General features: G+C 38.9%; 1 protein-coding gene across 8 annotated transcripts; it reads left to right on the top strand.

The window, feature by feature from the left end:
• Window positions 1-1,297: 1,297 nt before the first annotated feature.
• On the top strand, window positions 1,298-22,506 carry elmo2 (engulfment and cell motility 2). 8 transcript variants are annotated; one of them, XM_039798657.1, is made up of 25 exons: window positions 2,265-2,488; window positions 3,759-3,829; window positions 3,904-4,023; window positions 7,182-7,251; window positions 7,555-7,652; window positions 7,909-7,949; window positions 8,592-8,664; window positions 8,760-8,810; window positions 10,651-10,820; window positions 10,985-11,084; window positions 11,870-12,021; window positions 12,960-13,038; window positions 15,370-15,405; window positions 15,780-15,830; window positions 17,435-17,557; window positions 18,209-18,328; window positions 18,465-18,569; window positions 18,657-18,765; window positions 18,938-19,074; window positions 19,799-19,962; window positions 20,048-20,160; window positions 20,263-20,370; window positions 20,539-20,621; window positions 20,735-20,812; window positions 21,583-22,506. In XM_039798657.1, exons 5-25 carry the CDS (start codon window positions 7,575-7,577, stop codon window positions 21,781-21,783), a joined length of 2,172 nt encoding a protein of 723 aa, XP_039654591.1. In that variant the 5' UTR covers window positions 2,265-2,488; window positions 3,759-3,829; window positions 3,904-4,023; window positions 7,182-7,251; window positions 7,555-7,574; the 3' UTR covers window positions 21,784-22,506. The 8 variants fall into 8 exon arrangements, with proteins under 8 accessions (XP_039654595.1, XP_039654592.1, XP_039654590.1 ...); XM_039798658.1 differs by lacking the exons at window positions 2,265-2,488; window positions 3,759-3,829; window positions 3,904-4,023 and adding an exon at window positions 1,299-1,531; XM_039798656.1 differs by lacking the exons at window positions 2,265-2,488; window positions 3,759-3,829; window positions 3,904-4,023 and adding an exon at window positions 1,299-1,735.
• The last annotated feature ends 2,134 nt before the right edge of the window (window positions 22,507-24,640 follow it).

The raw sequence follows: 24,640 nt of genomic DNA, 5'->3' as shown, positions 1-24,640 counted from the left end.
GAAATACTATTTTTGATGTTATGCATGAGATGTAACGTGGAGCTAAATACATTCAGCTGTTTCAAAAGTCGTTTCCTCAGTGAATTTAAGTGCAGTTGTCTGCTTGCCCCCTACAAATTTCACCAGCAGTTATCTCATGAGGTGAGCCAGTGTTACCTACTTGGTTGAGGCTTTGGATATTTTCCTTGTCCACTTGGTTTCTGTGTTTAATAAAAATGTATTGTGCTGTGAATGCCATTTGCTGGCTGTATGGTGCAGAATTTAGTCATTTGTCGATTCGGGAGAGAAATTTGATACACAGCATTGTTGTATTGGTTAATGTCTTCAGCATTATAAAAATGTAAGGGAAAGGGGTTAAAGAGATACGTTGTTAAATGATGGGCTAGTGTTGCAAATGGTAATTTCTTTACATAAGCTTCTTAAGAAATATTTAGAGATGCGCCATATGTTGGTGGTCAATATTTCCTTCTCCAATAAATGAGAAAATTGTTGATATTGTTCCGACAAGGAAGTATCAACCGATAATTGCAGTTCTTCTGTGCCTAGGAATAAACACTGCAAATATAATCATGTCAACATGTCCTACTCAAATCATGTATCGTCATTCAACAAAGAACCTTAAGCAAGTGGGTGCACAATGCTACAATATGCATTGTGTTTAATGTGGGTGCTCTCCAACCATACAATGTTTTTTTTCCAAAATGTATATGAATTGCATTGCTTCCTGATAGAACTTTTAAGAGAGAGAAAGATACATATTTGATTAAAACTAAAACTATGGCCTTTGGGATTGCCACAAAATTGTAGTGACCATGGAAAAAAAAAAAAGTCATTCTAAAAATTTGATTGAAATTAAAAAGAATAGCCATTATTTTCCTTTCACAGTTTAAAAAAAAAATAGTAATAAAAGAAGAAATAGTAATGGTATCGATCAATAGCTACTGCTGGTATCACCACAACAAACCGATAAGATGTGAATGGATGTGTGATTTGACTGTTGTTGTTCGTAACCTGCATCTGTGAAATCCTTTTTCATAACTCAAAAATGTTTGCATTTATGGAATTAAATTTTGAGCAAAATAAGCATGCAAAGATCTAAAAAAACATATGGACCTCATCTTATTTAATGATATTCTCAGCTTTAGGTTTTCCTGGTTTGGGCTTGAAAGGTACAAACCACTTTGGTAGAAAAGAAAAATTGAATTACAAAAAAAAATTGCTTTTTTTTTTTATAGAATAGGCTACATGGATACCGACATCCTGTCTAGAATCCATTTTATTTCTATGGTAGGATGTCGCATCTCGAGACTTACTAATAACTTTGTCAAAGAATACTGCACCTACATAAGTCAAATAGGCCTAACGTTACATACAGAAACAGTTTGAGTGTGCATGAAATTAGATGAAGAGCCTGCCTCATTAGCAGACGGTGACATTTACATTGTGTCCCGCCTACAAGGCGTGGATTTGTGTCTCCTTTCCAAAAGTATTTCACTGAGAGAGAGAGCATCATCAATGGCCCAGTCACAGGGTGAGTAACACTGAGCATCGACATTAGCAGCGAAGAAGGCTTCAGTAAAATTATACAGCAGTTTCAAAGTAGAGCCAGAAAGCATCAGGACCATCATCTGAACAGCCGCCCGGAGACAGGCTCCATCATGACTGCAATGGAGGAGCAGGCAGAGACTGGCTGCGTGACTGAATAACACTGGCCGCCTTTTGAAGAATAACCCTGGTACTGACTGTAATAGCGAGTGAGTTTGCTGTTAACTGTTACTTCCACACAGAGAATACCGAGAGGTGGGAACGTTACCGCTGTTGAATATACCGAACTTGGTGATTGATTTCGCTAAATATCACAAGGTGGCAAATCGCAGCCGCTGCTGCATCAGTGTGTGAGCTCCCTGTGGTTACCGTAGCTGCAGCCCAGCCTGACCGATCACCTATTAGTTAGGCCTGATACCTTTGTATAAGTTTATGATACAAGAAGCGTGTATTGACGGCAATAATACCAGACTTCAAACGTCTGTGAGACGATAGCTAACAGATGATGCCAGCAAACGGTCCGTCTCCAAACATGCAAGCGGGTGACCGTTATCGCGTTTTAATGCCAAAAGACTGTAGCAGTCACATTTGCCTTAATTTAATTATCTTTTTATGAGAATAAAAATATAATTGATGAAGGAAAATTGTAGAAGCTGTTTTTTCTTCACTAACGGAGCGGTCATCTCCTACTAGGCATCGCATGACCAGAGGAGGCGCCACTACGCATGACCAACGAGCTAACGTTAACTAGCTATCCTAAAAGTTAGGCGCTTCACAGGCTACGTTATCTTTTATTTGAAGCAGCTTAGACAGAACAGAAGCCCCTAACCACATTATAAGAATAGTAGAATGGAGTCCGAAACATCCGGGTCGCAGTGAGAAGTAGCTGTTGGGGGACAGAAAGAAGAAAAAAAGTCTTTTGGATCGAAGCTCAGACCGCAGGGTGGTATTTCTTTTCAGGCATGAGATCCTTCGGTGTTGTTGCTATGCTACCACTGCAGCGCGTGCAGCGAAATGTGTTGCTAAGTGGTCTCTGTTATAACCTCCCAGTCAGTAGGCCTAGAGCAGCCCAGTACACAGTCATATCTAACGCAGCCAGTAAAGGAAACCGCAGTAACGTTACTAAGGATAGAAAACTGTTCCCATCACTACAGGAATGCACTGAAACTGTTTTTGTTTTTCTTGTGTAGCATAAAAGGACTACGACTTAATTTCGTTTTGCAACCCTGTGTTGTTACAATGACAATACATACACTTTGTAGTTGCCATCAGCATGCCTCTCTGTTCTGTCCTTCGCTGACCAACCAAAAAAGTCTTAGCAGGAAAAGCATAGGTATAACTGATAATAATAAATGTTCAAGGGCTCTTTGCATGCTTGCTCACTTTATTATTTAAATAGCCGCTATAGCCCAATATCACCATTTCCCTAAAGGGGCTTTACAATCTGTACAGGATATGACAACCTCTGTCCTTCGATCCTCATTGGTTGTGGTGAACCACACAACCGAAAGAGGACATACTACACAAACACACAAGAGGCAAAGCTCAAGCACACCATTCACACAGAAGAAGAAAGATACAAGTACAACATGCACACAAGGGAGAGAGGGAGACACAAGAGGAGAAGCTGAATCTATTGGAGGACAAAGATCCAGATCCAAAACATCAGGAATAGGGCACAGAGAGAGAGAGAGAGGTCCCAAGACGGCCAAGATAGTCTCAAAGTTTGTAAGAACAGAAAGTATCTGGGATTGAACATATGCTTATTGCACTGCATATTCTGCAGAAGTAACTGGGGATGAGGAAACTAAGTTTGTATTTAATTTCATTTATTTGTCTGAAGAAAAAAATGGAAAAATCAAGGGTGAGCAACAGGCGGCTGTTTTTGGATAACTTTGGCTACAGTGTCAAAAACAAATCAAGGATTATGGTCATTGTTATTGATTAAGCAAGAGAAACAGACTACTTTAGCATACCTAAAATTTAATAAACCATCGTGCCATAAGAGATAGAAAACTAACCGTATGATTTACGCCATTTGCGTTGCAATCTCCTGCATGTCTGCTTAAGGGCACGTGTTTCATCATTAAACAACGGTGTAGACCTCTTTGACAGAATTGTTTTAGTAGAAAGAAGTGCAACTGAATCCATAAGACTAGAAAGGACTGCGTTTAAGTGACTGGTACAAATTTTGACAGTTTGTGTCGCTGCAGTGAATGGAGCCAGGGCCACAGACAATCGCTCACCAAGTACAGTCAAAGTTGACTGACCAATGTGGCGAGAGGTAAATACATCAGCACCAACATTACAAAGACAAGCTAGTGTCGCTTCAAATTTGATAAGAAAGTGATTTGACAGGAGAGACCATCGGAGCAGAAACTTGCAGCGAGTGGATTCGTCTACAAACTGAGTGACGCCAAAAGTTTCAAGAAATGCTAGAAAGGCTTTAGCCTACATCATAGAGGATCAACGCTTCAGGTGAATATTGGAATCAGCAATAATTAAAATCTCATCAGAATGAGTAACAAGGTCCGAAATACGGTATATTCTCTGAGTGTGTTTCATAAAATAATTCATAGTTTTCATTCAAGAGCCTCAAATAAGTTTAATTTTATATCAAATTTGGAGGTTAATAAGGTAAATATAGCCTAATAGATTGAGCCCCACCTTGTTGACTAGCCTGAGCAACATGGGCATGAGGGAAGTCAGGTGGGGAGATTTAATTTAACGGTTTAGCCATGTTTCACATAAACCAGTCATCTCCAGACTATGCTGAAGAATCAAATTATTTATTAGTATCTTTGGTAGACAGTGATCTGATATGTATACAACTAAATCAGAGGGTCTTGTTGGGACTGCAGCTTTCACTAAAAAGCCAATCTGTATGTAAATGGATGACGTATTAATTGGAACAACATCCCTTATATTATTATGTATCAGAGCTAGGGCTGGGCGATGTGGCCAAAATCTTCTATCCCAATATAGGTCATTCCATATCTCGATAACGATACATATCACGATATAGCAGGTTTTGGTAAATTTAACAAATAAATAGTCTTTATGAAATAACCACGTTAAAGCCTACTTTTGTATACTCCTGTGTAAATTAAATACCTGACAAATGAAAAGTATATAAGACTATAAGAGTATTTTCTCATTTTATTGAGAACTTTTGTGCAAAAGGAACATACAGTGCAAAGGTAACGTAAAGCTTCGTCCAAATGACTTAAATATTGCCTTAACGCTATTTGGCCACTGGTTATTCGACATTGTCATAGAAACGATATAGAAAAATATATACAATAGACATTTTCATATCGTTTTGACAATATTGTCATATCGCCCAACCCTATCGGAGCCACCGTTCATGTTATTTGTAACGTGATATGAAAATAAAAAATTAGGCTACACCTAATATCACCTCTGGAATTGTCTACTTGTTCATTACATTTGACTGCATGATAATGTTTAGAAGTTAAACCTGAACTGTCATTTTCACTTGCATTTGTCAACTATTTGACAAATAATTAATAGAGGATTCAAATCACTTTTTGTAGTGTTTTAGACAATTATTTATCATTATTCACATAAAATAAAAGAACATGATTATTGTTATTGTTCATAAACATGTATAGTCCTACATGCTGCACAATGATTTGGACACACAGGAAAATAACTATACTGCATAGATAACATAGCTATAGCACTGCTTAACATTTTGCAAGTCTTTAGCCAAACGTCAGTGCTGAAAAATGTAGATTAGCTCCAGAACGTTTGGAAAACATTCTCTCCATGATTTTTAGTACAAGAACAAACTTTTACAGAAAGGCTGAGAGATTACATTACATCTCCAAGCAGTCAGCTTGGAGATGTGGGGGCGGTGCAGTCTCTCCATCAGATGGCAGGTTGGAATCTGAATTTAATTGGGAGTCTTCACTCATTTGCAGAATCCAACTTAGTTTGTTGTTCATGTTAATCACATATACATCACCCTACATCACCCTATCTCAGTCTGTTAATCTCTCTAATTTGTGACAAATTATGTGGAGAATGCAATGCGATTATCCTGTTTTCCAAAATGATTGAGATGAAAGGACTCAGGCGTGCTGCATCTTAAATTTGTATTCCAACTTTAAGATGTCTTCATCATGAGCCAGCAGCAGCAGTGCAATGATGCGCTGACAACTGAGTCTGTTATTTCAAAATGTTAGAACAAATTATTCTTTATTTTATGAATGATCAAAGGACGACAGTGTCATCTGTCAGAGCCATTGTTGTCAAAAACTGACAGGTTAACATATTTATAGAATCAGACAAACCCAGAAAGACTGTGCTGCAGTGCTAGAGATGTACTGTAATACTGGTAAACCTCTTGGGAAGCCGGTGGTTGATTCAGGTTGGTTCAGGTTAGTTCAGCCGTTGCAGTTTGGTGATTACGATTTCTTTTTGAATTGAGCAGCTGTAAGTTGTACAATATGTATCCTGAAAGCACCCTGAATCCAAAGAGCCATTGGGAACCGCAGTGTCTCTTTTAATCTTTACCACTGCCTTTCAATGACCAGCAGAGTCTGTCTGACAGCTTTTCATGCTCCCAAAAGGAGAGAGATCTATTTCGGTTGCCAAAGATCGCTACTGTGTTCATCTTCCTCTTGTATTTTAGAGCAAATAATGAAACACGTTTAATAAGTGTCATTGTACCAGTAAAATGAAGTGCTAAAGGTGAGGTGGCTAATATAATAAGCAGGACATGTTTCTGGGTAAATAATAGTGTGCTTTTGCAATAATGTGCATTAAAAAGTTGTAAAAATTGAATTAGTATAAATATGTTATCCACATGAGATTTAGCATTCAAATGTAATTTGAGAGCAGATAGCCTGACCGTTATATTCCATTTTGTTCTAAGTTGTAGTTATCTCTGCACAGCTTTTGGGGCATGCTGTACATAATGTGATTTTGAATTCATGTATTCATTGCTCAAATGCAAAATGGGATGGGATTTTGAGCTTTATAGCTATATCAATATAAACTATGAGAGTTTAGAAAAACCTGATTACAATATCTCAGCTGATACAGCAGAATACCTTAAATTGGACCGTTAAAGAACTGTGAGCAAGATATTTCCAAATTACTTCAAACATATCTTTCTTTCAATTTCTTTACTTGTCAGCCAACAAATATGTATCTGTGATAAGCTGAAATTGGGCGATAATATAGAGGTCAGACACGATAGGTCCCACCATGAAATAGTTATGTTGCATGTTATGTTGTGTCTTTGTTTTTGATTTCTCCACAACAGAAACCCAGTTTGTCTTCTTCAAAGCTGTGCATGATGCCACAACGATTGGAACAAAACCAATTTGGTTGGACACTTGAGAGAAAATGTCAGACAAAAGTTGGTAAAGAAAGGTTTAACATAAATAGGGTGTAAATAATAATAACATGTCAAGGGCAACGAAGCACAGGAAACCCAAAGCCTAGTGTGTGTGGGTGGTCTTGTAAAACAGTCCTGCTTATTGATCCGTTCACTGACAGATTCAGATGAGAGAAAATGCAGAGATGGAGCAAACTGATCTTTTGGGCTTTAAGCAAAGCAAGGTTTTTGCACTGACTGGCTGTGTGGGTTTCTGTGTTCCCAGGGGAGCTGACTCAGTGGTTTATACAGCAGAACTGTGACAGGGATTGACCCCCTCAACACTTCTCCATTAGGTGATGTATACCTTCAGTTCATATTATTCTGAAGGTTATCATTAGACTGAAAACCCAAATTTGTTTTACACGGCCAGAGTCCAAACATTTTGACATTCTGTAGGAGTGCAGAATAAGAAAAGCACTGAGTTACAACAATGAAATTAGTCTTACATTCTGAATAGGTGAGTTGTCAAAAATGATTCATTATTTATCATTTTATTTCAGTGTTCAAGTGATATAAAATGTGTTTTAACAACTGGTGTCAAATACTGTCCAACAGGTCAAGTTGTATTGAGAGAAAACTAATTTCTTCTTCTGTAGGGTGCTGCAATAAGACAGCCATGCCGCCCCCAGCCGACATCGTGAAGGTTGCTATTGAATGGCCTGGTGCTAATGCTCAGCTTATAGAGATGGACCAGGTCTGTATTTGCATAAAATGTGACATTAAACACATCTCCGGTTTGCCTCAAACTCAAATTCTGTTAGCTGTTAGTTTCTTAACCTTTAGAAAATAATGTCATTATTGAGGGGGGAAATTGCGCTTTAATTTGTTCTGAATGTGAAAGGCATGAGTAATGCTAAGATCTCTTTTAGTTAGCGCTCTTAACATAAGCTGCCATTGTTGTAATAGTTGTCTTTTTATATGTTTGCAATGTTTTTTTTTTCTGTTTGCAGAAAAGACCTTTGTCCTCAATTATACGGGAAGTATGTGATGGGTAAGCGTTACTCCCACACATTTGAATAGTTTCCTGATGAATTTCATGGCTCCTGATTTTCTGTTTAATTACCAATTGATTGAAAAGTGGCAACATTTGATAACGTCTATGATGTGAGACTAAAAAAAAATGCAGTTGCAGTTGTGTAGACACCAGTTGTATCACAGCATTCCAGTGGTTTGTACACTGAGATAAGATCTGACCGTTGAAACCTTGCATAACCATTCTTACCCATTATTTATTTCTTTTATCTCACGTCTGCTTGTGCTTATCTGTTGTCTTTGTGCTTTGTCGTGAACTTTAGCGATGAATATTGCATATTTTATCTCACCCATCCACCTTTTGGCTGTATCTACCCACTGCCTCCCTTTTCCCTTTTACATTTTAAACTGAGGATTCTTTGCACTTCACTGTTAACACCCACTGAATAATTCTCCTCCACTCTCTCAGTTTTGACACCCGTGTTAATACATCTGCTGGAGGGAGAAACTTTCAACAACATTTTGTTCATGCATACAAAAGTATACTGCACTAAAACGAAAAAGTTGACTTTATGTCCCACTGCTTCTTTGGTCGGTATCTAACACTTTGCTAATGAATTTGACTTCTTAACAGTCCTCTTCTCTCTGTCCTCATCCTCAGCTGGTCTTTATCAGGATCCGAGCAGTTTGCTCTGCGTTACGCTGATGGCCCTCAGCTTTATATTACTGAGCAGGTGAGCTTCACTCTTTTCTTTCTAAGCTTGTGTTGCGATGGCATTGTAAATTGGTGTTGAACGTGTAGTAAAATTCTTCCTTTATTATCTTATAGAGCCGTGGTGAAATCAAGAATGGCACCATCCTTCGATTAGCCATTTCCCCTGTGAGTCACTTTTGTTCATTTCTGTTCAGTTGTGTCTTTATTAGGACATTTTGAAATTGTAATTTTCCTTAAAATGAGATACAGTTAGCTAGGAAATGGTGTGTGTTTTGGCTCCTCGCTCAATTTTCTAATTCTTATTGTGTAGTGACTTGAAAAGGTCTTAAAACATGAACATCACCAAACTCTACTTCTGTGCAGGCAAACTTTTTGTGTCTTGCAAGTTTCCTCTTAAGACACGCTTGTCTGTACTCGATAACCTAACCTGTTAGTACATGATGGTCAGAGAGCACTGTTTTGAAAAAAATGAAAGGGGTTGATGTGATTTGCCATGGTGGATGCCAGCCTCCAACACCCTTTATCTATACATAATGTATGATAATATATTCTTCCTAATCCCACCCTTTCTCCAAATGCAAAATGCACTGTGGGTACACCTCACGCCTCCATCACCACAACACACAAAACAAAGTGCCACCCAATGCATTGTGCACTAGGCTGTTCTTTAAGGAATCATTCAAATTAATTACAACTTGGGTCTTTTTCATGGCCGAACTCCTAACTTTGACCTATCATATTCAAAGTAGTTTGTTTATACAGGGTTTCTGCAGGGTCTTGAAAAATAAAAGTCTAAAATTTAAAAATCTAACTTTACGGCCTTAAAAAGTCTTAAATTTGCTAAAGCTTTGTGTTCTAGGTCTTAAATCATTTTAAACAGGTCTTAGTTTTCCTACGTCCATGTAACGCTACCTCTAATGCTCATTGAAATGCTTCCACAGCCCTTTAGAATGTTTTTCCTTTTTTTTTTGCTTGTCCAAAATATAATTTGCTGTATTACGACTACAAATAAGACCAACATGCATCTTATATTGCAGCCAATCATCTTTCGTGTTGGCGCGAGTCTCTTTCGCATTGTACCACAGACATAAAACGGATTGCATTCTTTAGCTACAGGGAAGTGAAAGTTTAGTGCTACTTGGCTTCAGCAAACGATAGCCATTAGCCAGTTCTGCCAAGTATCTGGCTGCTCCAGCCCCGGCACCAGCACTACCTCCACACTGCCTAAACGAGACCCACACAGCAGCTCCGCAACTCCCATACGCAACCTCCATTTGGATCAGGGCTAACACTAAGAGGGAAGGTGCTCTGGGTCCTCCACATGGTGACTAGACACCAGTCCTATAATGCGAATGAGGAAATCTGGAAAGACGATGTTATTGGACTCTGACATCTGACTTTTTTTTTTTGGATGTCGTGATATATGTCTTAAAAAGGTCTTAAAAAGTCTTACATTTGACTTTATGAAATCTGCAGAAACTCTGTTATAATAGTAGTGCATTTCTCCATGCTCTGTGCCTACAGTAAATTCCCATCAATAGATCCCTTAATGTTTTATTTGCTTTCTAGCCTTTGTTGTCATCTAAACACAAAATATTTCAGACAAAGGCAGGTACAATTTATATCATAGGGGCTTTGTTAACTATGTTGAGCTGAAGCTGTAGTGACACCCACCTGTCATTACATACTGCTTTTCATAGAGTGTAGTCTCATCAAATGAATTCAACACAGGTAAAAGTTCCCTTGAAATGCAAAAATACTGAAACAAAGTTTACTTCTGGCACTCCATGTTAATTGGCAACATATAAAACCGTCTATAATATTTAAACAGCTAGACATTATAGTTATTTAGCACTGAAAGTATATATGGAGACAATGCATCAGTGTTCAAATACGTGAAACCAACAGAATGTACAAATACAACAACAAGTACTTTTACGTAGGTCTGTATGGGTGGATGAAGTAAACTTATCATAAAAGTGATGTTCTTTCGTGTGTCTGACAGGCTCGTGCTGCTCGTCAACTTTTGGAAAGGATCCAGTCCCACGGTATCGACGCTCGTCTGGAGGCTCTGAAAGAGCTCGCCAAGCTGTCCGCAGACCCAACCTTTGCCGCGGAGTTCATCAACATGGAGGGCATTGGGACGCTGGCACGTCTTGTTGAGAGTGGCACCCAGTGAGCACAAATTGTCATATTTGTACTTCTTTATATATATATATATATATATATATATATATATATATATATATATATATATATATATATATATATATATATATACGTTCTTGGTTATCAGACCTGATCAGATGATATGACTAACTGTTCTTTGCTTCCTTCAGTTTTGGAGAAATGCTGGCCTTCACTCTCACTGCTTTCCTGGAGCTGATGGATCATGGCATTGTTTCCTGGGACCTTATCTCCCTCTCTTTCATCAAACAGGTACCTTCCTCCAGCAAATGAGTAATTCATCCGACATTAGTTTCACAGAGCCCACTGGACAAATCTACACTATTTAAAATGTCATGGTCGGTCTTTTTTTATTCCTTTTTATGCATATGCTTTTATTTAATGACTTTGCCAACCTTTCTTCCTACATGCATGAAATGAGTGGGTGCCGTTGCCTAGCAACTCCTCACATTATTTCAAGCTCCTTACAGAATGTGACTGGTTTTCTTCCGAAAACTTTGTGGCCTTGACAGTCACTCTTAATAATAATAATAATAATAAGAATAAGAATAATGCATTTTATTTATTTAGCGCTTTTTTAACACTCAAAGACACTTTACAAAGTTTTTTAAAAGGAAATACACATACTACGAGAATTTACCTTTTTTCTTTTTTTTTTTTAAGATTACTTTTTGGCCATTTTTAGGCCTTTATTGACAGGACAGCTGAAGAAATGAAAGGGTAGAGAGAGGGGGAATGACATGCAGCAAAGGGCCGCAGGTCCGAGTCGAACCCGGGCCCGCTGCGTCGAGGAGTAAACCTCTATATATGGGTGCCCGCTCTACCAACTGAGCTATCCGGGCGCCCGATTTAGTTTTTTACAGTCTTTTACAGATAGATTTACGTTTTCCTAAGGAGAGGGAACTCTACTTTTGGTGATTTTAATCTTTTACAGATGACAAGCTCTTGTTGAATTGACTCAGAAACGCACACAGTTGATGCTGTTAAAGATTCAGTCATCTTCATGTTGCTTGGTCTTCTCCTCTGTTCTCACTCAGATTGCAGGCTATGTGAACCAGCCGATGGTGGACGTGTCCATCCTGCAGCGTTCTTTAGCCATCCTCGAGAGTATGGTCCTCAACAGCCACAGCCTCTACCATCGAGTGGCACAGGAGATCACCGTTGGACAGCTCATCGGGCACCTGCAAGTGTGAGCACACACACACGCACAGGGGCGTCCCGCACTCTGATATTGGGGGGGCAGATGAGTGAATGTAGCAGTGTGGGGTAACTTAGGAAATAAAATATAAAAAAAATTGCCACGATATTTAGCTTGTGGCACTATTTAAAGAGTGAGTTCAGGATGCTTAGATGACCTCAATCAAACAACCACGGCTGGTGTTAGTCTATATTTTTCTTATTGTAGATGAAAACAACAAAACCCAACAATGCGTTAGTCTGTCGCTCAATACTTGTCTATCCTGTTTGTGGCTCTCAGCCCCGAGCCCATTGGTTCTTATTGAAGATGTAAACAGATCACATATACACTTTCTGTACATCATTTTTTAAAACAGCTGGCCACTGTAAGTTTTAAGCAAACGTGACTCAATCAAAAGCAAATACTGCACATGTTAGGGACTACTTTCAGCAGCAGATTAATACACATTTGGTATATTTACAGCAGCAAGATGGTGTATGTGGGATTGCTAAAAATAACATACCCATATTAACTGTGTCACACTGCAACACTGTGACTCTTAGATGTGTTTTGTAATAGTTTGTGCCAAGGAACTCTATGGCTCAAAGGAAAAAGCTTTATTAGGCAATACTTGTTAGTAGGATCCATTCATTGTTGATTTTGGTCTTATATTTGGTAATAAAAATATTGCCAAAGACTTAAAATTTCCAAGATACTGTTTCACTGCTGGTTTAACAAAATGAAGAATAACATACCATTATTCAAAGCTGTTTGTGTGAAAGAGGGGCTTCTAAAAATCCTGCACCCACCCCAAGTATTAGTACCGATAGCGATAAAAGTAAGATGAATTGTTACGTAGCATAGTTGTTAGCCTGTAGTTTAAACTATGTATGGACATTTGTGGAGCACGATGCTTCTAACTGGTTGTTACGTGCTTGATATTCCTTCAGGTCAAACCAGGAGATCCAAACCTACGCCATCGCTCTCATCAATGCTCTTTTCCTGAAGGCACCAGAGGACAGACGGCAGGTCAGTGCCCAGAGCTCAAAGCACAATGTGCTGAAAAGGACTGAATACGCATAATAGATAGACATAGCTAGAATACTAACCATGTTCGATCCTCACATTACGCTCTAAAAAAAGCCACCCATACATAATAGACTGACATTTATTCAAAATAGTGACATGTTTTTGGTGTTAGAGAGCTGCAGGTATTGCCCTACCCTGGCTGCTAATGTTTGCAGCAGTCGGTTACTCAAACTAATCACATTAGTTAGACGTCTGTCTGCCAGCTGTCATGATTCTGTCTGACAGTCTTCGCTGTAATAACACACTCACTCAAAATAGTACTCGCTTTCCTTTGAAGTTTGCATATTTGTTATGCTGCAGTTATTTCAGAATAGCTCAGCGAGGTAGACCAGCTGGAAAAGACAGTTTGTGCCAAATAGACAAAGAGCTTGGATAGGATCCGAGCAGAATGCAGTAATTAAGGATTGATTTGTTTGCTAAATTTAGCGAAAAGCACTTATTTCTCTTACTCAAGGATTGGACTCTTTGCCAGCCAGTGGTACACCTAGTTGACAATGTACTTATGATGGAGAGTAGAGTGTGAAAATTCCACTGAGATGATGATGAGATCTAACGTGGCATTAGCAGCGTGGGCAAGATTTAACAAATGTGGCATGAAAAATTATTCATATAACATCCAAATATACTAAAATCTGACTATTAAGTTCTGTTTGATTTAACAGAGTCAGACAGAAACATCCCAAACCGATGCGTTCTAATTCTGAAATATCTTTGTAGCGCAACCAAAGATACTTTGTACCAAAGTACAAAGACTAAAGGAGCGAGTGCTTCTTTGGATGTCTGTCCAGTATGTCGCTCATCACTGTCATAATGTCTCATTTGTCTGTGCTCCGCTCACCCTGCGATGATAACTTCTGTCCCAGCTCACACAGTGCACTAGCATACTGCAGTGTTTCATCCTGATTCATACATTGTCACTTGTCCCCTGTGTGTCGTTTATAATTATGGTTCTCCATGTTGATATTTGATTTGTATGTGTCACTTATGTATGTATGTACTTATGCCTTGTTATTTTTAAAAAGTAGTTCTATACTAAACCGAAAAAATTATATCTCAGGAATAAAATTGGAGGAAAATAAAAAAATGAAACGGTAGAAACATGCTAATTACATCCTACAGCGCAATAAAATCTCATTTAAATAAAACAAGTAAAACACAAACAAATATTGTAGCTTGTAGCAGTCTAATAAGTGCCATGCAGTATAATTTAAATACCATACCTTTACAACTAACTGAAAAGATTTATTTTCATTGTTATAAACTTACGGCAGACATCTTTTTTTCTTGGCAAGATCTCTCCAATCTGTCTTTGCCTTTTGAATATCAGATTTCATGCTGCTCATGTTGGAGTTTCCTTATTTTGATAATTAGTCAGAATTTTTTTGGTAATCACTTGAATCTGGCTAAATGTAACAAAATAACGACATGAAGTGGACAAGGTGGTGACATGTTGAGATGTCGCTGATGAGATGTCACTGATTTGTGACATCTTTCACGTTGACTGACCGTGAAAGATGTGTTAGCTTCAGTAGCCTAATTGTAAATCACCACTTTATATTGAATATTGGGAAAATTGAGACAAAATATATATATATATATATATAAAACTTTTAAGCCATTAAATCCAGAGTCCTCAACAATGCTCACTTGCCTTATTTTTATTGTGAGTTGAATGAGGGCCAAATGACGCACACTATGCCTGGACAGTTGTCCTTGAACATGCATTTATCTCCAGCTGCTGTTGTTGACCACTGGAGGGCGAACTGAGTCAGTTCTTGAGATAAATACAGCAGAGGGTCATACAGTACATACTGTATGTGGCTGGCATTGTTGAACTGATTACTAACATTAATACATTTTAAGAACATCAGAATGGAGTTAGGTTACATGATAAATTTCTCCGCTAAGGTAGCTACCAGGACACCACAGTGATTTTCATGCATAAATGGTGGTTTAAAGATCACCTTTTTCCTCCATGGACTGATCTAATTTTACAGCTCTTAGGTTTGTGAGATCCTTTCACAACCAGTTGCATAAACCCATAAATGCGTGGGCGTGTTACTGCATGTAGGCCATGTGAAGTTTTTTTTTTTTTTTTTTAAACAGTTATGTTGTGACTACTTGACGTTCTTATTTGACATGTTGTTTATGTTATTATTTCTTGCATGCTGTGTCTGCGATGTATCCCTGTATCTCATTGTCCATGTGTGGGCGCTCTTTGTTCCCATCACTGTTACACCCACGTCCCTCCTCCCTCCCTTCAACCTGTAGGAGGAGTATACTAACCCGCTGGAGCAGCACCTTACTGTGAGTAGACACATTCCACAGCATCTCATTTTGTCCCCTTCACGCCTGTCTTTCTTCTTCCTATCTCTTTCTGTGTCATGGAAAGCCACTGCATAAACCATGCAAATTAAGATAGAACCATAGCTTGCTGCAGCAGCAGACAGACTATGTTGACCGATTGAAGATGTCATGTTATACAGAATGTGTGAAGGGCAAATGGTTCAAACCAGTGATGGAAATGTAGCTTCAGAGTGTTGCTGCATTTCAGTAGTAAAATTCCCATGTAATGTAGGTAGACTTGAGTAAAGTAACTGCTGGGCACTGCTTTGCTGTATATTAAAGCATCTTCCCTCATCTGCCCTGTGGTTTGGAATAATGTATCTCTTTACCCTCAGGAAATGGCAAGCACTTTGGCTCAGAAACACCTGCGTTCCATCATCCTCAACGTGAGTATGAAGTCTGAAATGAAAGTCTGAAGGTATTTCTGGTTATTACAGCTGCACATCAGAGTTCACGCTCTGCTTCACTGGCTATTTATCTTTCAGACGGTTGCAAAATATCTAGGTGTGAACGTAGGATATGAGCAGTTCTCAGAGATTGTGTTTGAAACTAGTTGCTATTAAAACATTGGAAACTTTCTGGGCCCTATCTTGCACTGACGCAGTTAATTTCCCGTCCAGCGCCTGCGTTGTTTAAATAGCAAATGCACATGCACCCAACTGTGCGCCCATGGGCGTGCTGGTCTTACAGGGAGGTGTGTTCAGGTGCATTCTTGGCATATTGCTATCTTGAGGCAGCGGAAAGTGATATCGCCATTGACCAACAAAAACCTGGTCTAAAGTCAATAATGCAGCATTTCATTGTTATTTTAAAAGCGCCTAGGCTCGTACACAGCGCGCACGCGCGCGCACACTACGCTTGTTACGCACACAGGGATGCAGCAGCACACAACATAAACATAAAAATATTACAATGTGAAATAGTATTATGATCATATATGATCTGCTCTTCTGAAAATCTCTCCTTCCTGCTTAGCAAATTCGCCATCATAATAGCAATGCGCCAAGGTACACACATGCCTGGCTTTTAAAGGGAATGGGTGATGACACTGATTGGTTTATTGCATGTTACACCCAAAACACACCTATAATTAGTTTGGACACTAAGCAGACAGACAGAGAGACAAACACTTTATTCATTCCGAGGGAAATTTGAGGCATCCAGTAGCTTAGACAACCATAACACAACAAACACATACACACATATATCTCACGTACATAAAAATCGCCTGGCGCACGGACCCTTTTTTCTGCCGTTGAACTAGCAAAAGTGGATTCGTACACGCCCTAAACGCACCTGCGACAGGCGCTTCACGCTGTGCGCTTAGATTCTTAAAATAAAAATAAAATACAAATTCTATTCAGCCTTCTTTGAGACTATTCCATGTTGGGGTTTGGTGGTCGTTGGAGGGCTGGAAGTTTCCTTCCAGGGAGCACCAGTTCAGAAAAGTTAAACATTCACTCACTTGGAGAGCTGTGTCACAGTACCAACAAATGTGATATGGCAAGTCCGTGAAGTGGAAGAAAATCTGCTCTGAAAATGATTACTTTTGGCACAGACTCTCGTGGAAGTGAGTGACTGAACTGGCTGCAATGTCAGTGAGAAAGACGCTGCACTCCTTCTCCCTGGAAACATCCTGAAGCAGCTCCAGTATTGTGTGCTCTGATGGACCCAAAACCTGCCAATCTGTGCACTGTTAATGAGACCTGTTGGACTCTCAGTGTGCATCATTTTCTTTGTCATAATGCATTATGCATTGAGTGTAATCAGTCCATAATGATGATTAGCATTATCAGCGTTCTGTCTTGAGTCTTAAGGTTATTTTCCAAACGTTACAGACAACCTTTAGTTTCCCCATTAGTGGAGGAGGACAGTGTATTAGGCTTTTAGATGTGATTTGTGCTGTGTGACTTGATATGACTGTGTGTCTGTGCACAAATTGTAGCTGAAGTAGAGGCTTTGGTGTTATCTTAGTGCTCTTCTTTTCCAGCATGTTATCAGAGGAAATCGACCAATCAAAGCAGAAATGGCACATCAGCTGTATGTGCTGCAGGTGTTGACCTTCAACCTTTTGGAAGAACGAATGATGACCAAAATGGATCCCAACGATCAGGTAAATAATTAGATAATGAATTTTCTGTTCGGCCGGTCATTGGATCATGTATTTCAGTAATGCCATATAATGTGTTAAAACATTCTCCCACATGATAAGTGAAAAAAAAAAAAAAAAATGCCTTTGAGATGTAAACGGATTTCAGAAATCATCTATGGTATGTTAAAATGAACAAAATTAATTAATAATTGAATGGTGATCTGCGTCGTTTAGATCTGCTTTAAGAGTAACGGGGGAATAAAAAGGGAATACAAAATTTACATTTTCGGGCAGCGCCTGGTTAGCTCACCTGGTTGAGAGGCTCAGTCCTTGCCATAGCGGCCGCGGGTTTGGTTGTGACTTAGGCCCTTTGCTGCGTGTCATCCTGCTCTCTCTCCCAATTTCCTGACTTAATCGGACCTATCAATAAAGGCAATGAAAGCCAAATAATTAACATTTTCCTGCTTGTATTCATCAGTGCTCGTTTCCTGTGTAGAAGCACAAAGTGCACTGTGTAATAGTTCCACGGACGGGAACACAATTTCAGATCTATTTTTCCTCCAAATTGTTATTCCAAAAAATAGTCAAAATTCATTATTTTGCTGCTATAATGTTAAAAGTGTCACTTTTTATGCTGATATGCTGATAACATGTTGTCTTGCTGTGGTTCAGGCTCAGAGAGACATCATTTTTGAGCTGCGAAGGATTGCTTTTGATGGAGAAAATGACCCCACCGGTACAGAAAAGAGAAAGGCCATGTACTCCAAGGACTATAAAATGCTGGGGTTCACTGTGAGTCTTCACTACAGATCTGTTTCCCCTATACTATTTGTAAAACGAGCTGTATGAATAGATTTAAAAAAACAAAACAGTTTATTAAACTGCTTTATTGTCTCCTGGCTCACGGTATTTCTGTTTCAAAATGCAGAACCATGTGAATCCAGCCATGGACTTCACCCAGACTCCTCCTGGAATGCTGGCTTTGGACAACATGCTGTACCTCGCCAAGGTTCACCAGGACACCTACATCAGGGTTAGTTTTGGCCTCAGACATGACTTTGCTCATCTTACAGAGGTGGAAAAGTCAGCCACACCTAACATGTCTTCTCACTTGGGACAGATTGTCCTGGAGAACAGCAGCCGCGAGGACAAGCACGAATGTCCCTTTGGCCGCTGTGCCATCGAACTCACTCGAATGTTGTGCGAGATCCTCCAGGTTGGAGAATTGCGTGAGTAGATCATATTTATTATTAGTATTTGACACAAGCTGTTGTACCTTTTGTTAATCCACAATCTTAAAATGTCTAATTACATCAGCCCAGGATAGTGTAAATGAGAGAGGAAAATGCCTCTCCTACTAATTTACTATTTCTTCTTTCTAATATATTTTCTTTTGTGTAGCTAATGAGGGCTGCAACGACTACCATCCTATGTTCTTCACTCATGACCGGGCATGGGAGGAGTTCTTCTGTGTCTGCATCCAGCTACTTAATAAAACCTGGAAGGAAATGAGGGCCACAGCTGAGGACTTCAATAAGGTCATAGATTAAAGCGCTCTCACAGTCTTTAATTCATTCATATATAAACATATTTAAATACAGTATATACCCAACTTTCTTTGCGTCCTTGCCTCCTTCCCCATACCTCACAGATAGATATATGTATGTATGTATATATATATATATATATATATATATATATATGTATATATGTGTGTGTGTATATATATGTATATATGTGTGTGTGTGTGTGTTATTAATACTTTGTAGAACTGAAATTTTCTTAGAATAAAATCCTCTCTACTTGTAAATACAGATGCAAAACAACGGTGGCTGCTGTATTCAGCACACTGAAGCAGACAGCTGAAAGGTTTTTGGTTTAAATAATACCTGACAATTATATTCTTAATGCTGTCTATTTTGATTCAGAGTACTTAGTCCAGACATTTATTTAAAAGGACAAGGGATCTATTGTTAAATAGACCTGGGACCATCTAGGACATAGAATTTTAAATATGAATGCCTTTCGATGGGTAAAAGTCTGTCTGTTGGCAGAATGAGTTTCTGAATGGGAAAATAATGTTTCTATGAATTACAACTTGAACAATGTTCACAGTTCACTAAAAACCAATTAAGGAAAGACCGGAAAACGTTAGATCTGCCAAATCATGAGTTTTCCTAATATGCCCATCACAGAAATATGTTTTTATTCCGCCTTTCCCATCTCATTCCGTGCATGTGTGTGTGCTTAAACCCTGAGCAGGTGATGCAGGTGGTCCGTGAGCAGATCACCAGGGCTCTGGCGATGAAGCCGTCATCTTTAGACCAGCTGAAGAATAAACTGCGAGGCCTCAACTATTCAGAGATTCTGCGTCTGCGGCAGTCGGAGAGAATGAGCCAAGACGACTTTCAGTCTCCTCCCATCATGTCAGTCTGTAGTAAATAGTATAGTATTGTACACGTGTGTGCGCGCGTGTTTGTCCCTGTGGCTCATGCTATGTTTGTCCTACAGTGAGCTGCGGGAGAGAATTCAGCCCGAGATCTTGGAGCTCATCAAGCAACAGCGACTCAACCGGCTATGTGAGGGGAGCTGTTTCCGCAAGCTGGGGAACCGCCGAAGGCAAGGTACATACATTATCATTACAATCACTTTGCTTTTTTTCTACTGAAGGAGTACCACTGCTGTTGATGATCAGCTATGCATTGTGTTCCCTGCCTCTTTTGTAGAGAAGTTTTGGTTCTGCAGACTCTCACTGAATCACAAAGTGCTGCACTATGGAGACCTCGATGAGTCACCTCAGGGTGAAGTGCCTTTTGAGCTACTTAGTGACAAGAGTAAGATACCTTTTATTCTTCGTTCAAGTGGCTCCATCTCCCAGCTAATGGACTTTTTATTACACACATGATGACACGTTCACTAGCAGACCACAATGTATCGGTCAGTAGACTGACCTTAATAAACTTCTCTAATTATTAAGTTTGTTTCTTTTAAATTCCTCCCAGTCCCCGTGTCTGACATCAAGTCTGTGGTGACCGGGAAGGACTGTCCTCATATGAAAGAAAAAAGTGCTCTGAAACAAAACAAGGTAATATTATTCGAGGTTGTTGTTTTTTATTGTCATTCTAGCCACATGGCTGTTCTTTCATTCATTCTTCTGCTGTCACTGAGTTTTTTGTTTGTACCTTTTGCTTCTCTCAGGAGGTACTGGAGTTAGCCTTCTCTGTCCTCTATGATCCCGATGAGACACTCAATTTTGTTGCACCCAACAAGTATGAGGTAAGCTCAGCAACAGTGAGGCTTAAAGCTGCACTTTACAATATTAACTTGGACAATGGGTCAAATATGTGTCATGTCACTTTTTGTGATGACTCGGCAGTTCCCCTTGGCTCTAAGTACCATTTTAGCATCTTTCAGCTTATTGTTTTGGTTTTCTGGGCTGCAACTTTACTGTTTCGGTTTACTCGCACCATCTTTCATCAACTATGCTTCCAGCAGAGCAGGCAGCTATTTTCAGCACCAAAAAAAACACAGTATGCCACCTGCCCAATACAAAACAGCAGACGAACACAGTTAGCAACAAACTTGGAGCATTTAGCAGCTACAGGGTCAGATATTTCCCTCAGGAGTTGGAGGAGACCAAAACAAAGCTAAAAGTAAAATATATATTGGAGTAACATAAGTACATGTATTATTATTCCTCAAGTGGCCAGACACACAATTCCAAATAAATGCTTATGTTGTGTAATGTAATAGGCAACTGCTAACATGTTTGCTATAACCACTTTATAAGGTGATAATATGTCAGTGTGGCCAAAGAAGTCATTAATGCTGCTTTAACTAATTATCTTAGACCTGGTATAATTTGTGTAACCACCGAAAAAAAGCTGCTCAGTCAGAACCATGTAAATTTAATTTAAAATGTGTATATTTGCATGAAAGACGTTCAAATCACCTAACTAGCTACTGTGACTGACACACTATTTTGTGTGTGTGTGTGTGTGTGTGTGTGTGTGTTTGTTTGTTTGTGTTTGTTGTTTTCGAAACAGTACTGCATCTGGACTGATGGGATGTGTGCGCTGCTGGGCAGAGAGATGGGCAGTGACCTGACGCGCAGCGACCTAGATACTCTCATCAGCATGGAGATGAAGCTCCGCCTCCTCGACCTTGAGAACATCACCATCCCAGAAGCCCCGCCCCCCGTGCCGAAGGAGCCTAGCTCATATAACTTTACCTACAACTACAGCTGAGGTGTGTGTGTGTGTGTGTGTTTGTGTGTTTGTGTGGCTGTGTGTGTGTGTCAAGGATGAGTATACTCAATCTTTTGATGAATTTAGCTGCAGACGTGCACCAGATAAGGTTACTTTGAATACTTTTTTTTTTAAATTTCAAAACCCTGGAGACTTCTCTCCATCCGTGTTTGTGATGCTGTATGTATTAGTCAAATAGCAGACATATGTGAGTTCAGAGGTCAGGGTCCACTACAGAGCAATACCAGAGCTGATATAATAGGAATTTTGTGACTGAATCTCAGTGCAGTCTCCAGGCAACGCCTCCCAATTATTTGCTATTTAAAGGTATAAACGCCTGTAAAGTGAAGGAATACTGTGCCTGATGGGGAATATGTATGAACAAATATATTTTAGCCAAATTGTGGCTTAACTGGTCAATCAAACCATGAGTGTGGTCTTCATGGCAAAAGAAGATGAAGTGGCTACTAATCCAGTTTTAATACTGTGTTCACTTTGTTCAGTCTGTCCGTCTATATGACAGACAAACAGTCAAACGTCACACAGGGTAGAGTGCGTGGGCCGAGAGATTACACATTCACACACTCCTGAGATTCAGCCAGTGTCTTGCTCATGGCCAGGAGGAGGGATACACACACACAGGGGATTGAACACAACGTTTCTGGTGAAAGGACGTTTATTTGAATGGAGTCTGGTGGGTTTAGCGATAGCGTGTTCGGGGATGTTTCATGTTAAACAAAAAAGGATTAACCTTTGTAGGGATCCTTTCCACAATATTGTCAGATAATTAGAACAATAATCTAAGCATGGCAGGAGTAAAACAAGCACTTTTTGTGGACGTAAATTGAAGGTGAGCAATTGCCCAATAACTTACATTGTAGCTTGTTTCGCCGATGCCGACTGCAGCGGATACTGGACCAAGTGATTGTTGTTCCCATCAGTCAGTCAGACACAAACACATAGGATAATAGGCTCCAGGATAAGGTTACCCTTTAAATGTTTGTCAACTTTCAGATTAATTGCCTGTCCATCAACTAATTAATTATTACTCTAATTGTTTCAGCTGCACCAAAATGGTGCTGTCAGCTAATATGGTTTTACGGCTTCTATTGACTCAACATTCATGCTGCTTTAGATCGTTCGACCCACCTTTTTCTCAGACTAACACACCTTTTCATAGCCTGTTAAACAGTGTGAAAAGCTATATCCCACTGAATTGAAACTGCTCAAGTATCTGGTGTGAAGATATCCTGTGTGGTGTGTTTTTTTTTTTTTTTTTTTTTGTGTTGTGTGTGTGTGTGTGTGTGTGTGTGTGTGTGTGTGTGTGTGTGTGTGTGTGTGTGTGTGTGTGTGTGTGTGTGTGTGTGTGTGTGTGTGTGTGTGTGTGTGTGTCAATATTCCATGAGCGTGTTGCTCATGTAAGTAAGGGCCAAAGCTCCGACATCCAACACATTAAAAAACATGAATAACTCTTTTTTTTAAATCATAGTCACTGCATTGCCTTATCAGTCATACACTCACTATATATTTTGGGTAACATGAGGATTTACATAGTACATGAATGAGTTCCAACAAATTATACTATAATGTGTGTTAATTAATGCTTTTCTTATTATGACTTCTCCTATGAAGCATTCATAACTGATGTACTGGTGTAAACAGTTAATCAACGTTTGATAACACTATACAGTTTAAATAATATATAATCATATATCTTCAATAGTTAACAAATAGTCATACTGTATATTGGCTTACATCAGTGTTTCTCAAACTTTTTACACCACTTACCACTTCAGAAAATATTCGGCTCTCTAAGTACCACCATTATGGCCAACGTTAGGACAGTTCACGCAGGAGGCAACTCGGGTCATATCTACATACAGTTTAGCATCATTTGCATTGCATTGGCAGGGTCTGTGGAGACTTCTCCGCCGCTGCTTAAGTAGCGACTAATACTTACGGTCGTCCACATTTCCTCCTCATCCACACTTCTCTTCCTCATAGTTAAAGTTTGGAGCCACAATGCAGTGTTTTTAAACCATATATTTTACCTCACTGTCTTAACGCTTACTATCTTACCATCACAGCTCGTAACTAATTATGGATGTATGCGCGCTCTGTTCGTGAATGTAACTATGTAGCAAGCTGATATCGAAACAAAATATTACACTTAAAGAAACACTTACCGTATTTGTAGTATTTCTTGGTATTATGTTTTTAGATTAATTACTTTCCATATAAATAAATAAATAAATATATATATATATATATATATATATATATATATATGTGTATATATATATATAAATGTGTATATATATATATATATATATGTATATATATATATGTGTATATATATATGTGTGTATATATATATATATATATATATGTGTGTGTATATATATATATATGTGTATATATATATATGTATATATGTGTGTGTATATATATATATCAGAGATTCTATCCAGGTACCACTAGAGGTAACTTGTGTACCCCCAGTGGTACTTGTACCATAGTTTGAGAACCAGAGGCTTACAGTATAACAATTTTACAGTGTTATAGATCATTTAACTGTTTACATGATGATTACATGATTAAAACTATGTATAGATGTATTTAAAAGTACTGAAAATATAATAATGATTACAACTATGTTATATTGTGTCATCAAACACTGATTAAATGTTAACCCACCAGTTATGAATGCTTCATAGGAGGGGTAACAGTTTTTAACAGACAATAATAAACACTTAAAAATGTCCTCATAAAATAGAATAAAATATATACCGTTATTGTCCACCAGGATGGAAATGGCTCATCAAACATCATAACTGCTACAACTACATAATATTGT

Source organism: Perca fluviatilis, chromosome 4, assembly GCF_010015445.1.
Source record: "Perca fluviatilis chromosome 4, GENO_Pfluv_1.0, whole genome shotgun sequence".
In the NCBI taxonomy this organism is placed as follows: Eukaryota; Metazoa; Chordata; class Actinopteri; order Perciformes; family Percidae; genus Perca; species Perca fluviatilis.
This window is presented reverse-complemented; position numbering and strand designations above follow the sequence as displayed.

Excerpts from the sequence above, each read along its gene's own strand:
- elmo2 (XM_039798658.1), top strand. The coding sequence starts at position 7,575 with ATGCCGCCCCCAGCCGACATCGTGAAGGTTGCTATTGAATGGCCTGGT. Across the intron at positions 19,075-19,798 it reads CAGCTGAGGACTTCAATAAG|GTGATGCAGGTGGTCCGTGA; the intron begins GTCATAGATTAA and ends AACCCTGAGCAG. Across the intron at positions 20,813-21,582 it reads TTGCACCCAACAAGTATGAG|TACTGCATCTGGACTGATGG; the intron begins GTAAGCTCAGCA and ends TTTTCGAAACAG.